At 34.4% G+C, this 20,702-nt stretch overlaps 1 protein-coding gene across 21 annotated transcripts; it reads right to left on the reverse strand.

Moving 5' to 3' along the window:
- Positions 1 to 16,043: 16,043 nt before the first annotated feature.
- LOC107939994 (CBL-interacting serine/threonine-protein kinase 3) lies at positions 16,044 to 20,386 on the reverse strand. 21 transcript variants are annotated; one of them, XR_005909233.1, is made up of 9 exons: positions 20,162 to 20,355; positions 19,967 to 20,041; positions 19,664 to 19,864; positions 19,400 to 19,420; positions 18,884 to 18,979; positions 18,151 to 18,353; positions 17,994 to 18,056; positions 17,226 to 17,334; positions 16,447 to 16,924 (listed from the first exon to the last, which is right to left on the reverse strand). XR_005909233.1 is itself a non-coding variant. In XM_041086899.1 (6 exons), the coding sequence occupies exons 2-5, from the start codon at positions 18,969 to 18,971 to the stop codon at positions 17,299 to 17,301; spliced, it is 360 nt and encodes a 119-aa protein (XP_040942833.1). In that variant the 5' UTR covers positions 18,972 to 18,979; positions 20,162 to 20,345; the 3' UTR covers positions 16,447 to 16,924; positions 17,226 to 17,298. The 21 variants fall into 21 exon arrangements, 1 of the variants encoding a protein (XP_040942833.1); XR_005909230.1 differs by lacking the exons at positions 16,447 to 16,924; positions 19,400 to 19,420 and adding an exon at positions 16,044 to 16,277 and having other exon boundaries at positions 20,162 to 20,354; XR_005909241.1 differs by lacking the exons at positions 16,447 to 16,924; positions 19,400 to 19,420 and adding an exon at positions 16,044 to 16,277 and having other exon boundaries at positions 18,151 to 18,323; positions 19,664 to 19,873; positions 19,967 to 20,064; positions 20,162 to 20,351.
- Positions 20,387 to 20,702: the final 316 nt, after the last annotated feature.

Raw genomic sequence — 20,702 nt, forward strand, 5'->3', positions numbered from 1 at the left:
ATCATATACCTTTTTATACACTTTCAATATAAGTTCAAACCAAGTCCAAATGTATATACAACCATTAGCATTATAATCAACCATAATTCACATGAAGATATATAATGGCCGAAATACCAAAATCACAACCAAGCATAACCATCATCAAAATGAAGCATTAAGTCCAAACATAACAAAGTATTAAGCCATATTCGCATGGCTCAAGATTACATTAACCAAAATCAAACATTTCAAAATATAATCCAGCCTATACATGCCATAGTTTCAAAAATTCAGCTTATAAAATACTGAAGTCAGTCGATAGTGTGATAGACTTTGCTGACGATCCCCGAGCTCGTAACTTGAATACAAAATTTATAAAACAAAGGAAAACATATACACACACAATAAGCTATCATAGCTTTGTAAGTCAAAAGCAAGTAATAATCAAATGAACATTTGTACTAAATCAACTATACCAAATTAAATAATCTTTAATCAAATACACATTTTACATACTTGAAACTCATATATCATCACATGATCAATATTTAATTACAGTAACTTGGCCGAGTACACATAAGTTCATAAGCATATATAATTCTCAATTACATAATGCATATTTCATTCGTTCATCTCAAATATATACTTACCTTAACTTTCAAATCAACTAACTTAGCACATAACTGACATTTTAGCTCGATATCACATTCGATCTTAAATTGATATTGCCCATTGAACCATTCAAAATCGAATAGATTACTCGGATAATCACATATAACAACAATGCTAATGTCCCAGACGAGGTCTTAAATGCTATCTCATATCGATGCCACTGTCCCAGACAGGGTCTTACACGAATCAAATACAATGCTAATGTCCTAGACATGGTCTTACTCGTAATCACATATTGATGCCAACGTCCTAGATGTGGTCTTACACGAAAACACATATATCAATGCCAACGTCTCAGACGTGGTCTTACACAAAAACACATATATCGATGCCAAAGTCCCAGATGTGGTCTTACACGAAAACACATATCAGAATCCTATTGTTCAAACGGGGCTTTCGGAAGTCGTAACTCGATCGAATCGAACTCATAGACTTAGTTCCCAAGTATAATCACATTCGACTTTCACATATATAATCTCTTATAATTTAATTTCAGCATATTAACTCGTATATAATTAGAATTAGCAATATCTATATACTTATTAACTTACCTTGGATGATGAAAAACGAAACGGGACGACTAGTCGACAACTTTAGTTTTCCCCTGATCCAAATTCGATTTCCTTGGTTATTGATCTAAACATATTCAAATTAAACTCATTCAAATATATTTTCACTCATTTTAGTCCAAAAACACATAAATGGGAAAATTACCATTTTACCCCTGACATTTTACACTTTTTACAAATTAGTCCAAATTGCACAAAACACAAAACATGCAAAATTTGCACATACCATGCTTAGGCCGAATTTTCCATGTGTTCATACAAGTCCATACATTTCATTTATTTCACATTTTAGTCCCTCAATTTATTATTTTTTGCAATTTAATCCTAATTACTCAAAATCATCAAAAATTCCAATACAAAACATGTTAATCTATCACATATCTTTTATTTTCCATCATCAAACAAAAAAAAATCACAAGCTTTCAAGAATGGCATAACTCAAAATATTCATCAAAATAAAAATTCATGCATGGACTTTGTAGATAACATAGCAATGATCTCAAAAACGTAAAAATTAAAAAAAACCGAGCTAGAACTCACCTTGAATCAAGCATGAGAATGGTCGAATACCTAAAGCTTTTATTCTTTTCTTTTCTTTTCTTTTTATTATTCGATCAAAGAAAAAGTATGAACAAAGATTATTGTAATTATGTTATATTATAACATATATTAATTTAATTACATATTTAACCTTTAATATATAATATGAAACCAATATAAAATAAGGTTTCAACCATCCATCCCATATATTAATGGTATAATTGCAACTTAAATGCCTCAATTTAAAAAGACAACAACAATTTGGCCCTTACACATTAAACTATCAAGTTTTCATTTATGTGATTTAGCCCTTTTATTTAATTGGACACTCAAACGACAAAAATTAAATCACAAAAATTTCACACATATAAATTCACACATAATAAACACAGAAAATAATTTTAAAATATTTTTCTAACTCGGATTCATGGTCCTAAAACCATTGTTCTGATGAGGGTCTAAATCGGGTTGTTACAGTCTTACACCGTATACCTTATACCTTGTACCATTCTGCCATGGCATCTTTAATCTATGGTCTTACGCTACATACCTCCTGCTAGACTGCCATAGCATCTTTCATCTATGGTCTTACTCCATATACTGTCATCACAATGTCGCCCCAAAGGACTAGTCGATACGTCATCGCTGTAAATACCTTTCAATGATTCTCATTTCCCTAATCCTCCTCTCATTACCTCTTTTACACCATCTAACCTTGATCATCAAACATCACAGTGTTCCTCCGCAAGGCCTAGAGCTTCGCCCGTGGTAGTAACTAATGGTTGTGTGACCCATATTTTTCATTTTTACCATATTTTTTACAATGTTTCAAATTAGTCCCTACTTAATTTTGAATTGTTTTTAGAGCTTCCATAAACTCAATTTAATCTTGATTTAGTATGAATAACATGTTTTGAATGAATGATTGATGATTAATTAATGTTTAAAGAAATTTTAAAATGAAATAGTATGATTCTATTCTATTATTTACTGTAGCATCTTGTAAACCCTAATCTGGTGACAGAGACTGGTGAGGAGTGCTACAAGTCAAAAATTTTCTGACATATTCAATGATCTCCCATTTCATTTCAAGCCACCAGTTCAATTCTTACAGGTTAGGTTAAGGTACATTTTCTAACCACCAGGATGCATAGCAAAGGAACCATTATGAGCCTCGCGTAGAATCAATTCTTTCAAATTGGCATCTTTAGGAATATAAATCCAATTATGAAACCTAAGGCAATCTGTAACACCCTATACCCGAACCGATTGATAGCTCGAGGTACTATGCATTTAGGTACCCCACTTTCCAACAACTAACTACTGCAAAGACTTATTTCATACTAAAAGTAAATTCTTATAGCTTTGGTTCCTTAAAAACACATGGCATTTATTTACAAGTTTTAAATTATTGATCAAATTACAAACGCAAAATTTTAGACCTTGAAGTGTGGCCTCTCAAGGTGCCCCTATAAATACATGAGTTAGCTTTCACACCTAACTCCTAACTCTGGCAAAGACTGGCTTGGTCCCTCCATTTGATTTCCAAGTCTTTATCTACCCTGCATCCAAACAGTAAATACTCATAAATTCAAAGGACTTAATGAGGTCTATTCATACAAATTTATAAAAGACTATTTAAATTATAAGAAAAGAGATTCTATGCATAAAGTTCAGCTCCCTAGATTTCAAGGAAGAAATCGGCAAACTTAGTTGGTGTAGCCAATGCCTCAATCTCTCTAAGTTGGATGTTGGTGGTGTAATCTTTGGTCTAGTCATAACCACGATCTATCTAGACATATTCTCATAAGGGTCTTACCTTAGCTATTCATTGTTTCAAATTTCATTATACCCTTCTTATGTGCTTTTAATATTGTCCCTTATTCGCCATTATTGATCGGTGATAACTAGTTGTAGTTAGTGTAACACCCCTAACCCATATCCGTCGTTGGAATAGGGTTACGGAGCCTTACCAGAGTTTACAAAATAAATAGAATTAATTCATGTTATTCACTATTCATATCCAAAGCCAATCATATTCAATCATATTGCCCCTTAAATGAACCCTTGAGGTCCAATTTATACATTAGAAACAAGTAACGACCAATCGAAAACTCAGAGAATTTTTTGCAAAATTTCAAAAATTATCCCAGATGCAGGGGACACATGCCCGTGTGGGTAGGCCGTGTGGCTTTCATGGCCAAATGACACACTCGTGTCTCAGGCAGTGTGGGCATTTGGTGTGAGGCACACAGTCATGTTCTAACCTGTGTTCTTACCCATGTAACTCTCTGACTTGGGTCACATAGCCAGCCACACGCCCGTGTGTTAGGCCGTGTGGACATAATTTTTGAAAATTAGGTGCAAGATTCACACAGCCAAGACACACGCCGGTGTACTAGGCCGTGTGTCACACACGACTGAGACACACACCCATGGCTCTTCTTGTGTGAACGTTTTGAAGCATTCTGTTTCTAAATTTTTAAGATGCAGGGGACACATGGCCAAACCACACACCCCTGCGCATGGCCGTGTGTCACAGACGGTTGAAACATACTCCCGTGTGTCTACCCGTTTGGACGAAAATAGGTCATTTTCAAGGCCACTTTTCTCACCCCAAGTATACCATCAACCTACAACAACACTCGAATACATTTACCAACCAATTCAAGATATTAAAACTAAACCAACACCAATCTTATTTATGTCATATTAGCTCATATATTCAAGTATTTAAACTTACCAATTTCACACTTATGTTCATAAACAAATTTTATCAAATATACTAGTTCAAAATCATTCATCAATAGGTTTATATACTCTCCACCAAATAACCATTTCATCTCACATTAAACATGTTAAAGTCTTATATAATTACATCAAAATATGCATAACACTAGCCATTTCAATGGCTAATTACAAGCAAAATATTTCATCATTTGATCTATTTTAGCCTATACATGCCATTATACTAAAATTAGTTTTGTTATTTATACCAAAGTGAGCTATAGGATAATGTGATCTTGCTCCAACCCATTCCAACCTTTACGAGCTTCCGAGTACTATCAAACAGAGAAAATGAACAGAGTAAGCATTTAATGCTTAGAAAGTTCATATAACAAGAATTTAACATACTAATCATATTCATTTAAAGGAAGTATACAAGCATGCATCCAAAACATTACCTAGACACATGCTCTCATCAAAATAGTTAGTCACGAAATTTAAATGAATATCATGAAATCAGATATGAGCTCATCATACAACCATTTCCAGGTATTTTAGGGATATTCAACACATAATTCATTTAATTCTAATATTTTCTCATATTAGGAGTTTTGTCCATTGAATCATTGAAATATCGATGGATACCCGGGTAGTACACACAAGGTGCACATATCAATGATCCTTCAATTCATATATGGGGTGCTCATTAGAGAACACAATCAGGAAGCCTTCTCTTGAGCTATATAACAGAAAGCTCATGTGATTCATGTAACGGGAAGCTTATCCAACTATATATCGGGAACCTCATAAGAGTCGTAATCAGAAAGCTCATACGAGCCAATAACGAGTAGCTCTGAAGAGCCATTAAATAAAAAGCTCTTGATAGCCATGTATCGGGAAGTTCAAGCGAGCCATTTCGAGAAGCTCCAGAGAGCCATTAATCAGGAAGCTCACAAAGAGCTTTTAATCGGGAAGCTCATATAGAGCCATATAACAGGACGCTCATAAGAGCTGTGGTGTGTCTACAACACATGCAAAATCACAACCAATCGGGATGCTCCGAAGAGCTATCAACGGGAAGCTCGCAGGAACCATATAACGGGAAGCTCGAGAGGGCTAATAATGGGGCACTATTTCGAGTTGTGGTGTTTCTGCAACATATGTAGGACAACAACCATTACAGGAAATCGTGTATCCATTGAATTTCATTTATTTAATTGGGACTTGATGTTTGCTAGGCATTTTTGGATATAATATTAATTTCATATTCATAGCAACAATACAATCACATACGCAACATTCAATTCAAGCATATAAATATACACAATTTAGTTACACAAACTTACCTCATCACTTGTTCGTATACAGAAATATGCTAATCTGACACTTTTTCTGTTCCTTGATATAACTTCTTATTTGAGTTATCTGGATCTATATAAGTGAATTTAACATTAATTTAATAAAATTCACATTCAATTCCATTCAATTCACATCTTAGGCAAAATTACTATTTTCCCTTATACTTTTGATTAATTCTAATTTCGTCTCTAGGCTCGGAAAATGAAACTCATGAAATTTAACCCTTATTCCAAGCCTAACCAAAATTTTCATATAACATTTACAGCCCATGTATTTCAAAAAAATTAGAAATTTTCTATGAATTTCACATCTTTACAATTAAGTCCCTAAATCACAATTTCATAAAAATTTACTTTACAAAAGTTGTTTATCTATCAATAATCTTTCATTTTCTATCATAAATTTCAAAATTTTAGCATATTCATCCATGATAGCTTTACAAATTAATCCCCAAAATAGCAAGATTAGGTTATTCCGATATCAAAAATATAAAAATTACTAAAAATGGTACAAGATTGCTTGCCCAATTAGGCTTGCTTGATTTCTTTCTCTTTCTTAGTGTTTCCATAGAAATTTGGGAAAAAGATGATAATAATATGATATTTTTGTCTTTTAATTTAATTATCTTTAATTTTAACTTTCCAATTTAGTCCTTTTCTTTTTTTAATTTCCATGAATGAATCATCATAAATATCTACTAACTTTTATTAATAGTCTAATTACCATATAAGAACCTCAAGTTTCGAATTCCATAGCTATTTGATACTTATAGCTACTAGAACTCAACTTTTACATTTTATGCAATTTGGTCCATTCAATAATTAAACATGTAATCGGTAAAATTTTCTTTTCAAAATTTTCATATAACATTCCTATCATAATGCAGACTATGCAATAATATTAAAATAAATTTTTATTTCTGACTCGAATTTGTGGTCCCAAAATCACTGTTCTAATTTCACTGAAAACGAGTTGTTACAGTTATTCAATTAATTACCCTAACTGCAGGTCCTTAATTGAATCCTCTTTTCCTTGGTGGACTTGTGTCCCCAATGTAACCTCATAGCACTTAGTCATTTACTCCATTCTTTTAGGTACTTCAATAGACAAGTAGTTCCCAACAAACTATTTTTACTTAGGTATCTCTTAACAGTTTCCACCTTGGTAGACCTACAAGATCTTTCTAGTACTTCATGGCCCTGATGGACTTTCCCTTCTTACTATTCTCTGGTGGACTTTGTTGATCATTCAACCTTGAGCTGACATTCCCTCCCATGAAAACCCTTGTCGTCTACTCATTATTTCAGCTACCTCTTTGTTGATTTCCAAATTAAGATTGTATCTTATTATATCCAAATTTGTATATGTTTAAACAATGTGGGATCCATGAATTCTCTAGTGAACTCTTCTTGGTAGACATTACATTTACCATCTTTTCTAAGGAATCTTTCCCTCATTTTATACATAATTGGGTAAGATGCTTCCTAAGCTCCATTCATCATTGCCTTTGGCTAATCTCCTATTTGTCTCATTAGCCTATGTCCTCAGATTTGCCAAGTTCATTCTATCTTATGACTTGTCATGCAAGTCACAACACTACTTCTTCTTTGTACCTTGGCGGGTCTTCTTGTTTACACCTGTAACCCTATGTTTAATGTCCTGGCAAACTCCTCATGTTGCCATAATTGAGCTAAGGTCTTACACATGTAACCCTATGTTTAATGTTCTAGCAAACTCTTCATGTTGCCATAGCTGAGCTAAGGTCTTACACATGTAACCTTATATTTAATGTCCTTGCGGACTATCCTGTGTTTACTGTCCTAGTGGACGCCACATGTGTCCATAGCTGAGCTAAATTCTTACACATGTGAACCCATGCTTAATGTCCTAACGATCACCATTGGTTGCCATAGCCAAGCTATGGTTTTACACCTTGAATCGTTTCTACGGTGTCAACTCGAAGGACCTTACCACCGTCGTGGTGTCACTTCATAAAGTCGATAAATAGTTGTCATAGTGATGCTCTAACAAGTCAATTGATAACATTCCATAACACAACTAAACTCTCTTAAACTCCCTTAATGATCTACCCATTCCTCCATTCCCCCACTTATTACTAACTTCATCTACCTCGTTAAGGTAAAATTCCCCATACTCCGCACACACTTAACAAGTATTTTCATACATTTCATTTCGCTAAATATTATCATAAACAATATGCCATTAATCAATTTGTCTAGTCAAACCAATATAATTCAGCAACTAGACTTGCAAGAGTTGTAACACCCCTAACCCGTATTCATCGTCGAAACAGGGTTTCGGAGCATTACCAAAACTTTCAGAACATTTTATAGAAAATTCTTATAATTTACTATTCATCTATCGAGATCATTCAAAACATCACTTTATTAGACCCTCGAGGTCCAATACAGGTATTAGAATTGAGTCAGGACTTAGTCAGGACCTCTAAGAATTTTTTGCGAGATTACAAAATTTTTCCAAGGTTTCAGGGCTCACACGCCCGTGTGGTCCAAGGGACACGCCTGTACTGGAGGCCGTGTTCGACCCCGTGTAACTCTCTGACTTGCACACACGGCCATGCCACACGTCCATGTGCTAGGCCGTGTGGTTAATTAATTCAATTCAAAATTAGGTGCAGGTTTCACACGGCCAAGACACACGCCCATGTTCTAGGCCGTGTGGCACACACGGCTGAGCCACACTCCAATGTCTCTACCCGTGTGCTCAATTCTGAGCATTCTGTTTCTCAAAATTAAGGTGCAGGCTACACACAGCCTAATCGCATCCCCATGTTACCAGGCAATGTGTCACAGATGGTCTAGACACATGCCTGTGTGTTTACCCGTGTGGACAAAATGAAGTCATTTCTAGCTTCATTTCTCATCCAAATTTCACCCATGACCTGCACTTGAAGCCCACATCCAATACCAACCAATCCAAGCATTCAACTTAAGTAAATTTCATCTTTCATAGGGCATATCACTACAAGCATACATGATCACAACCTTACCTTAATTTAACTTAGGCATTCGCAACATTGATCTCATATTTTTAACATAACACATGTGTATATATATATCATAAAAATCTACTTAGTCAAACCAAAATGAACCATTACTAGGCATTCTAATAGCTAGGTTACAAAATAACATTTCAAGCCACTCTTGGCCAAGTTTTCCTATACGTGCCATTATGCCAAAATGATTTTTACTAATTATACCCCAAATAACTAGTTGATATTGTAACGATGCTGCAGTGATCTGTAACCCTCGCGAGCTTTCTAGCACTATAAAACAGGGGAAAAATAAAATGGAGTAAGAATTGCATGCTCAGTAAGTTTGTATATCGAAAACTAAACTTACTAATCTTGTTTATTAAATCTAGGCATAGAATGTTATGTTTCCATCCATTTGGCTAAATTGCCTAATCACATACATTCAATTAAACATGTTAGTCACCAAAATCTTCATATCAATCAAGTAACATAGATGAGCTCACCATGCAATATTCCTTCAAGTCATTATCATTTCATCTCATAATTCTCATGCCATATCAAGAGTTATATGTCCATTGAATCATTGAATTCTGTTGGAAGCTCAAGTAGTACACTCAAAGTGTACGATATAATAATCCGTCAATTCCTTATTCAAGGGTACCCCTTAGGGTACTTAACCAAGAAACACTCTCTCGAGCCACATATCGTATAACAAGATTACCAGTCCAGGCTAAATCCCTTTATATAACATTAGCTCAGAGGAGCTCGATTAGGATTACCAGTCTAGGCTAAACCCTAATCCTAATGTACACTCGAGAGATATTATATCAGGATTACCCCTCCGGGCTAAATCACTTCTATAACAAGGTCAATCGGATTACTCGTCTGAGCTAAATCCTATCCGCAACAAATGCAAGACCTTATTATTTCGAGAAAGCACATATAATCATCGGAATTCAACATTCAATCGGGACTTAACCCATTTATCACCATTTCAAGCATGTATCAAATTTTCCATCATAGTATACAAGTAAAGCACATCAATATAAATCACATTACATACAAACACAACATTCAATTAACATAATTACATGCTTAACTTACCTCAACACTTGTTCGCGTTAGAAATCTACAAATTCGAAACCTTTTCTTTTCCTCGATCTAGCCTCGAGTTTGTGTTATCCAAATCTATATAAATATTTTTAATCGTCAATTTCACATATTTCATATTTATTTGGACTCAATTTACGTCCTAGGCAAAATTACCATTTTACCCTTAACTTTTTCATAAATTCTGATTTCATCCCTAGGATCAGAAAATGAAACTTGTGCAAATTACTCCCTATACCAAGCCTAACCAAAGCCCCATTACAAAATCTACAACACTTGTACTCATAAAAATTCAGAAATTTTCATCAAATTTTATAACTTTTCATTCTAGTCCTAAATCATGTTTTCATTAAAAATCACTTTGTAAAAGTTGTTTATCTATCAATAATCCTTCATTTTTTACCATAAATTTCTAATTTCCAGCATATACATCCATGACCCATTTTCCATACTTTGATAACTTTTGAAATTAATCCCTCAAATAGAGAGATTAAGCTATCCCAGTTTCAAAAATACCAAAATTACTAAAAGCGGGATAAGGAAACTTACCCAATTAGGCCTTGAAAGTTTTTTTCTCTCACCTAGGGTTTCCATGTGTCTTTAGGTTGAAGATGATGAAAAATAAAATGATATATTTCCTTTTCATCTTTTAATTTATTAAGTATTTTACTATTTCCAATTTAGTCCTTGCCCTTTTTCTATATTTCCATGGATGAGTCACCAAGAAAAATCTGCATACTTTTCTTAATGTTTAATTACGATATGAGGACCTCTAGTTTTGAATTCCATAGCTATTTGATCCTTATAGCTATTAGAATTTAACTTTAGCCTTTTATGTGATTTAGTCCTTCTAGTAATTAAACACTTAATTGATAAAATTTTAGTATCAACATTTTCACAGACATGCCTATTATAATACAGACCATATAATGAAATAAAAAAAACCTTATTTTTGGGTCGAATTTTAGTCCCGAAACCACTATTTCAATTTTACTGAAAAATGGGATGTTACAAGAGTACTCACTCACAATATTATTCATACACCAATTACTCATTTTCCATAATCATACACAACCATGGCTCTAATCATGACTCAGAACATACGTGAATATAGTTCAAGAAAATGACATACTATCATCAATAACCCAAAAATGAAGTACAGAAACTCACCTTAAATCCTTTCATCCTAGCAACTATGCATGACAACTGCATAAATCGGTTAAATTGAGGTCACACAAACCTTAACCCAAAATTCACTTAATAGAAACTTATTAGGAGCCTTTGCCCTCTTTCTTTCTCAAATTCTCGAGCATGGGGAGTTAGGATGTAACATCCTGCCCAGCGAAGTCTTGACTATATAAGTGTTGTTTGTAAAAGTAAGGCTTAATGATTCTGAATGAAAGGAAAGGAACCATGGTGAACTCTGATATGAACATTTATAGGATATTCTGAAAGAATAAAGCTTATGGCCAACACTGAAAAAAATTAAGTATGACGAATCAAGGAATACTGGTAAGAATATTATGAATACGATGCATAGAATAAAGAAGTATTATTGGCAAAGTAGTGTTGGCCAAAAAGCCCTTTTCGGCATATAGAACGGGCAGACTCTGAAATGGAAATAAATAGACAAGGATCCCCATCTGATTACGATGATAAATGAGATTGAAGTGGTAATCATCAAAGGAATGGTTATAAGGTATGAGTCCACGCCAATGATATAGTACATCCAATGACCAATGTAGTCCCATGCTAACCAATATGTAAGGTGCTGGTTAGGAACTAATCGAATGCTAACTAGAAGGGTTAAAGGCTAAAGGAGTAATCGGATAAGCTTCTTAGAAGTGATAGATTTTGATAAGGCCATTCAGTCTTGATGTGACTTTTACTAAGTTCCCATGAAGACTTGAGTTAAGTTAAAAGGACACACGGGTTAAGTTAAGGGAGAGTTGTCTTCCTTATTAAGAACTAGGGCTAAAAATATATGGCAACATCTCTCAAAGATGAGTTTGAAACCCTGATTTTTGTTATTGATTTTCCCTCCCATCAAGGTATGTTACATAACACTGTTGGTCAAGGGAATTTAGATCTATAAGTATGCTTGGAAAATAGGGTTCACTATAGTAAAACAGGTTTTTAGCGGTGTTTTTTTAGGATATAAGCCCCGCAAAAAACGCCGTTATAGCTAATGCCACTAAATTTTGCGGCATTTATGTGGAAAAACGCCGCTAAAAAGAACATGACTTTTAGCGGCGCTTTTCCCACAAACGCCGCTAAAGAACATGATCTTTAGCAGCACTTTTCCCACAAACCCGCTGAAGAACATGACCTTTAGCGGCCCCTTTCCCACAAACGCCGCTAAAGAACATGATCTTTAGCGGCCCCTTTCCCACAAACGCCGCTAAAGAACATGACCTTTAGCGACGCTTTTCCCACAAACGCTGCTAAAAGTTACGTTCTTTGGCGGCATTCGTGCAAAAATGCCACGAATTTCTTTGCTGTTTGAAGTGGGATATACACCACTATCCAATTGTTTCTTTGCTTTTTATCGTTCTTTCATGTTTCACATTTGATATTCCTCATAATTTGTAGTTCTAGTGTTTTTTCTTCATCGTTTACCTTTATTTTTTTCTTTTAGTAATATCAACTATAGCGCTCCCCATGAAATTAGTCTTATAAATAATGTGTTGAAATTCAATTTATTACGGCAGTTTAAATAAAATTCAGTTGAAAAATTTTCTACCACTAAAAAACAACAAACAATAAATACCAACTTTCTTCCTTTCACTAAAAAATGATGTTCACAATTGTTACACTGAGCTGCAAAATGCAAATCTTATATATCACCAAGATCTTAAGGATTTTTCAATAATTAATCAACAACGGAAATAAGCATTCTACTTTAAACAGGTTCATCGCTGCTATGATGGAGATTTGATACCTTATTCGGTTTCCCTTCAACATTTGCTTTAGTAGCTGTATCCTGACATAACCAACTAACCCAACATATTAGCTATAACACCCCGAATTTGGGCCTAGAAGTATTAGGCCTTGAGTGGGGGTCCGTAAGGAGGTTCTATATAGGTATTTAATTGTGCAATAAAATGAAACAATTAAATGTTTGCTTTAGTGGTTAATGGCTTTGAGCAGTGTTGGAGAAATCTTGGGTTCAAACTTGGGCTTTAGCAAAAATTTTGGTATTAAGTGAAAAAAACCTGGATGCTTGGATGAGAGCCTTTTAAATTATTGTGCTAAATAAATGACACAATGAGCAATGTGGTCTAGTGGAAGTGGCATAATTAAGGTTGTATGGGAGCCTGGGTTCAAGCCTTGGCTCTTGCAATTTATTCTGTTTTTTTTTAAGGGAACCTGGACTTTGGCCTTTAGACCTTATAATTAATTGGGGATAAAATATGACACAAAAAGAGCCTGTGGTGAAGTGGCAAGGTGGCGTCATAGAGTTGGCAAAGAGGTTCAGGGTTCGAAACTCATGGCAATCAAAGAGCATTTATTTTGCTAACAGGGGGCGGCAAGAGTTGGTGTTGACTTTAAACTCTGATGTTGGAAGGATCCCACATCGGGAAGCTAACATAAGAGTGGATGCGAAGCTGGCTTTAAATAGAGAGAACCATGAGGAGAGTAAAGGTACCTTTCTTGGCTGATCCCTTTCGCTGTATGGCGTGCTCTTTTGGGTTGGGCGTCGGCTAAGAGTGCTTAGAGCGTGGATTAACTCCAGTCTCCTATCAGGTGTGTATTTCTCACTACTCTAGTTGTAGGATGGCTACTTCGGGCCGCGATGGGCCGAAAGGGGCCATGTAGGCCCAATGGGCATACGAGCCCAATTGGATAAGTTGTTTGATTGTGTAGTAAATATTGGACTAAGCTAAGTGAATCTCATATTTGTGGCTAGATTTGGGCTAAAAGAGCCACACGAGCGTGTGGGCCCATTTGGGCTGAGAATGGACTTTAGGGCCATTCGTATTGTTATCCCTGTTTAGAATACTTTAGTTTACCAATTACAGAAATGCCCTCGACTTGTAAAATTACCAAAGTACCCTCAATTTATAGAATCACTGTTTTACCCTTGATTTACAGAATTACTGTTTTACCCTCGATTTACAAAATTACCGTTTTACCCTCGATTGTGAAATTACTAAAATACCCCTATAGGGTAGAATTACCAAAATACCCTTAGTTTGTAAAATTACCAAAATACCACTGGTTTGTGAAATTACCGAAACACCCTCAATTTTTGTAAAATTACCAAAATACCCCTGATTTACAAAATTTCAGAAATACCCTTGACTTTCTAAAAATTATAAAAATACCATTGGTTTACAAAATTACTGAAATACCCTTGATTTGTAGATTTACCAAAACACCCTTGTAGGATGAAATGACTAAAATATCCCTAATAGGTAAAAAGACCGTAAAGCCCCTGTAGGATAAAGTGACCATAATACCCCTGTATGGTAAAATGACGAATATGCCCTTATGTTCCGTATGACTGATGTGCTTAGGATTTACATATATTGATATTGGATTAGTTAAGTTTGAGTGATAGGTGGTGGTTATAGTAGGTGATTGATTTTGGAAACGTTTCAACTTCAACCTATAACAAGTGTGTAATAACCCTCGCAGTAGCTTAGATTAATATTCGTCGAAAAGCTGAAATGCTAAAATTTCGGCATTTCAGGAACTTGTGATTTTACCTTTGCTTAAAGATGCGATAGATACGATATGATCGGTGTTTGAATCGATGGAGCATGTAAGAGTGAAATTTTGTGCACGATGGTAAGTTGGGCCTCAATGGGCTGGAATCGGGCCTAATGGGCTTTCGGGCCCATTTGGGTAAAACTGATAGAAAATGAAATCTAAAAAAGTTGCATGTTAACACGGTTAGTACTGTTGTAAAATTTGGATTAAGCAGGCTTAGTGAGCTAAATCAGCATTCGTAGGGCCCATTAGAGGTTTTGGGCCCAAAAGTTTGAATTTGATAAAGTGGGTTAAAGATCATTGTTTAAACACTCAGAAATATTGATAATTGTTAATGAACATAGAAAACCCTGATATTTGGTAAAATTACGAAATTACCCTTATAATATGAAAAATGACTATTTTGCCCTTGTGGGCAAGTGACTGACTTGGACTGTGTGGTTGATGGATTTGATTGTGAATATATGTTGGTGATATGAATGACTTGACTATGATTGTTTGATTCAAATATGGGCATGACATTCTGCATACATGACGTGTTGCATGGGTTGGGTTTTATAAATGGAGGAAGTGTTAAAAGGGCTATGCCCCAGTTTACCGAAAAGGGCTTTGCCCCAGTTTATCAAAAAAGGCTTTGCCCTAGTTATTAAAAGAGGTTAGGCCTTCAGTTATATGATAAAGTAGCTATGCTGCCAGTGGAGAGTTTGGTTGGGTGGGTTGAGTTATTCCCCACATAGTGTGTTGGTTGGTACGGGTGGAGAGTAGCGGATGGTGGGTTGAGTAGTCTCCCCAAATGGGCTTGCATACATTCATTGATATTACATGTGATATTGAAATGGGCCTATGGGCCATACCGCTTACAGTAAAGGCTTCGGCCAGTGGTATGATTTATGAAAACGCTTTGGCCTAGTGATATGATTTATGAAAAGGCTTGGGCCCAGTATATGTCGAGACTGAATTAGGGCTTAGGCCCATACTGCTACTGTTTAAAGGCTAAGGCCCAGACTGTACTATTACTGAATAGGGCTTTGGCCCAGATTGTACTGACACTGTGTTATTCACTGTTTGTTTGTTGTTGGGGATTACACACTGAGTTTTCGTAAACTCACCCCGTTTCTAACTGTGCAGGTAATCCCTAAGCTTAGATGGTTTGGAGCTACGAGGGACTCGGAGATGGCCACACTACTGTTTTTGTTTCTTTTAATTGCAATAAGTAACCGGTTTATTTTTTTATAAGTTTAATCTTAATTAATATTATTATTTGATTTTGGGTTGTAATAAGGCCATTTTAATTATTTTTCTGGGATTATTTTATTTTATACCCTAAATTTTACTGATAACAATCCAAAATGGGTTAGACTTAAGGCGCGTTTCCAAAATGATAATTGTTTTCAAAATAATGCAACGATACAATTAATCGGTTTATCAAAAATATCTACTTAAATGAATTCCAACTCGTTTTTCTCAAAACCTAACCTCGCACCAAAGTGTGGCAATGGTTGTGGGCATGTCTACGATTGGATCCAATCAAGAGCTTGGTACTTAAGCAGCCTTCATGGCTCACCTCCTCTGTTTCGGATACCTACCTGGTGCACAGCTTCCATTCACTTTATTAACTTAGCAAAGACTATCTTTTAAAACACTAAGAAGAACGTTGAAAGAGGCATGGGTTTTCTTAAAAACTTCAATGTGACACGTCGGATCCGGCCATAACGTTTGGGTTGGGTTTGGGGTGTTACATTAGCATGCAAAATATAAAGAACAAGAAAGTGTTCCATTACTAATCATGTTAGATTTAGAAGTGAAAAAGTGACATTCATGCCTTTTGGTCCAAGAGTGACTCCAACCAAATCAGCAAGCTTGTTAACACCAGTCTACAACAACATGAAGTAAGCTAGAGCAAACATACAAAGGCTATGAAGTTCAGTTGAATACTTAACCAGTTAGGCAACTTTTTAGCATTTGAAACACAGACTAACTTGTAATTTCTTTATGGTTGACCCATCCTTATTGAAATGTAGCTCTTTTGCTGTAGAAATCTTGGGCAAATGAGATCTTTTAAGAACACCATTTCGTCTAATAAGAAATGAAGATGAAGAAATGGATGCTAAAGATGACAATCTGTTGGAAGAAGATGAAAGCTTCTTATCCATGACCAAAACATTAGATGCAACGAATGAGCCAACTAATGACATGGCTGTGAAAGTGGATGCCATCTTACTCTCTTAATAAACTGAAAAATATTCAAAACCATGGTTTTAGAATCAAGGTTATCTTAAATGTAAATTGATGAATAAGTAATTTTTTTTCAAATATTTTAATTTCTACAACTAAAACACAGTAAAAAAACAAATGAGGGTAAAATTCACAAGTAAAACCAATAATTTTTAAAGCGTTCCAAGTTTTAACAAAGTTAAAATATAAACGAATGGATTTTTATAATATTTTCATTTTCTAAAACTCAAAAATAATAATTAAAATATAAAGCTAAAATATAACCTAAGATCAGAGAAATGTTTAAGTATGGCGCATACCTGAACTTTGCTTCATTCTTAGGAATTGAAGGTAGCCTAGTCAGCCTTCTGGCAAAAACACTTCCTCTAAGATTTAAGTGATAATAATATATCTTATTATCACTAATGCCTGCAGCCAGACACAAAATTAACTTTATTAAATACATAACGAAGAATTTAACAGAAGGGACACACACACACACACATATGCATGTATATATATATTGTTTAATATGCTCTAACTGACAGAATAAATGAACAAAATTTAATATTAAAAAGAAAAGAAAAGAAGCATGCCTCTTGACAGCATTTCAGGCACTATAATAAGTTGTTCATCCAAATGAATTATTTAAATTTCAGATCATAAATACATATTAAAAAGTGTAGTAAACTTAAAGTAGAATTGAGTTATTGACAACCCTGTATTATCGCCTACACCTTAAGCAGCTAAAAACTGACAGGTAAAAAATCAAAAGAAAGATCCAAAAGAAAAAAAATGAGATCCAAAAGGTTCATCTGGATATTTACTATAATCCATAACATGGGGTGTTTCTGTGTATAATCGGCAGCCAGCTCACAGAAGTGATTTGCAATATCAAAGGCAACAAGATTATAACTTGTATACTCATAATCCCTTCGGATTTACTACACCATCAATAAATATCTCAAACTCGAAACAAAACCATAGCCAACTTAACCAACAATGGAATAGTTTTGCTTTTGGAGAAGTTTCATTTTTGGACCTTTGAAAACTCAATAATATAAAATTGAAAAATCTTAATTTCTAACCTCATGTAAACGGATGACATTTGGGTGCTTTATCAGCTTCATTGTTGCTATTTCCTGCTTAATCTGCAAAAACAAGCAGAAAAGAAACAAATATAGATCGAATTTGATGGGATGATTCCCCTTCAACAAAGAGAAGAATGGAGTTAGAAAAAGAAACCTGTTCAGCCATTTTGTGCTTGAGAACCTTGTCTTTATCAAGGATCTTAAGTGCCACTGGTTCCCCAGTCTTGGAATTTCTTGCAAACTTCACTTTAGCAAAGGTCCCTTCTCCAATGGTCCTGCCCACTTGGTATTTACCCACTCTTCCTTTAATTTTGGGTTGATTCATCCCTACCAAGTTTTCAAATTCTCTTCCTCACACTAATATCCAAAATTGACATTGAAATGCTATCAAACATCAACACAACACAATACAGAAACAAGAGAAAAAATGGTACATTGAAACTAAATAATACCTTATTTCCCTAAGAAGAAAAATAAAAACTATATTTTCTACCAGCTTTATATAGAAAACCTAACAGCAAGTACATTGGATTAAACAAATGAACTGGTACATATAAATTATAATATAATTCCCCCACGAGGATCCTTTCCTATTGCTGAAAACCATAACAAATGAACCACGATGATTTATAGTAATTCTCAACATTCCAATGCAAATATAAAGACAACTAAGGAGTAGATATAGTTTAGAGCCAAGGGCAAACAATATTCAAACTTAAAAATTCATGCATGCTCAATGAATCAACAAGCATTTAGTTTGGTCACATATTAAAATAACATGAAACTTATTAAAGATTTCTTGAGGAATAATCATGAGCATTAAAGCTTCAATAACCATTAAATAGAAAAAATGCATAAATAAGAAAGAATTGACTCAAAAAACATACCAGTCCAGCACTCCATTCTTGCACAAGAAGATATTTTTATTACATCAAGTGGATCAAATTTAAACATAAAACTAGGGCCAAACATCATGTCTTCATCTGCATATGAAATCGTAAGTCAAGTGAATATGGTCAAGCACACCATATCAAGACAAATTAAAGGAAAAATAGTTCTTAGAGGATGGTTTCTAATATTTATTACGAAGAAACATACTATTATCTAAGAATCAAATTCAGTTCCAAGAAAGAAAATATTACTTAATGTATTGCAAAGAAACCCGAGCAATTTAGCAATCCTTTCATTAAGTTTTAACCTCCTATTAAAGTAAACCAGGTTGTAAACCAGCAACTCTGCACCACTACTGTTTACAGAAATTAGGCCAAAAGATGATAAGAACAGCTTTTAAAATATGCTATTCTAATCATCTAGGCAACAAGCATGACATTGCAGTAGAAGAAAATACCCTTTAACAAATTGCAAAATGCAACTATTCTCAAGTAGCAGGTAAGGATACTTACAGCAATTAGCTCAATTGCCACCTGAGCAAGTTCAGATTTGTATGAAAATTCGATGAAGCTCAAAATAAGACAACAAACGATAATTTCTTAAAGTGATGGGACAGTGAAAGAAGGTCATTTATCACTTCATGTATGGATATTTTTGTAGAAAGTTACCCTCATGGAAGATAGTTAGAACTACTACTCTTATGTTTGTAAAGATTTGAAAGCCCCAAATGCATGGTCTCATAATATTTTAAAAAAATATTAGAATAAGTTACTAACCAAAGAGAAAAGCATCCAAACTTTTGTTGGGCGTATATTTCTAGACAAGCATCTTCTCTTCTCCTTCAACACAATAGCCAAACAATTTAACCAGATTTCAATGTTGAAGCTTAGAGATCACCGCCACTCCATTCATAAATTCTTCCAATCCTTGCACCGAAGCTTTCGACAATATTTTTACTGCTATTTCCTTCCCATCATCTAATGTTCCTTACACACAAAATTCAACTCACAAGACTTGATATAAAAAAGGAAAATGTCATTTCATTGACAATGGATTTGCAAATCACCATTATTTATTACCTTGTAAATTGGACTGAAACCACCCTGCCCTAGCTTTTCTGCCTTGTTTAATTTTAGGTGTAAGACGATTAAAAACTAATATAATAGAAATAAGAAACCTAAATTAAAAAATAGTAGAATTTTAATACGACTGAAAATTAAAGGAACTAAATTTCAACAAACCCAAACAAAAAAAAAATCAAAAACCTCACATACTTGCTAAGACTGAGTTCGCTGCTGGGTAGAGTGGCTAGGCGTCAGGAAATTGGGTGTTTTGGGTTTCGAGAAATCAAAGAACAGACTGAGAAATAAAATAAAATAACAGGTTGAGAGGATTTTCGGGTATAAAATAGAAGAATAGGCTGAGAATGGTTGAGAAAGAAAAGGAAATCGAGAAAGAAGAGGAAATTGGGGGGGAGAGAAATAAAACGGCATCGTTTCAATCAAAACTAAAAATTAGCGGTGTTTATATCAAAATGGCACCGTTTTCTTTAAAATAAATTGATTTTTTCTGTGTTTTTATCATAAACACCGTTATTGCTTACCTTTTGTAGCGTTTTTATCATAAATGTCGCTAATACTTGACTTTTTTACAATTTTTATATTGAATTATTATATCTTTCATATTAATTTTAAATAAATATTTTTAAAAAAAAATTTAAGTAATATTTAAAAGAATTAGATAAAATTTGAAATTTTTATATAATTTTTTATTTAAGAAAACAAAAACAAAAATAAAAAAATTTCAAAATATGAA

Source organism: Gossypium hirsutum, chromosome A02, assembly GCF_007990345.1.
Source record: "Gossypium hirsutum isolate 1008001.06 chromosome A02, Gossypium_hirsutum_v2.1, whole genome shotgun sequence".
NCBI lineage: Eukaryota > Viridiplantae > Streptophyta > Magnoliopsida > Malvales > Malvaceae > Gossypium > Gossypium hirsutum.

What these genes read in the sequence shown, in the direction of transcription:
- LOC107939994 (XM_041086899.1), bottom strand. Translation starts at nt 18,971, where the DNA reads ATGATGTTTGGCCCTAGTTTTATGTTTAAATTTGATCCACTTGATGTA. An exon ending in AGCACAAAATGGCTGAACAG is followed by an intron (nt 18,057 to 18,150) that starts GTTTCTTTTTCT and finishes TTGTTTTTGCAG; the next exon opens with ATTAAGCAGGAAATAGCAAC. An exon ending in ATGTCATCCGTTTACATGAG is followed by an intron (nt 17,335 to 17,993) that starts GTTAGAAATTAA and finishes GTCTGGCTGCAG; the next exon opens with GCATTAGTGATAATAAGATA.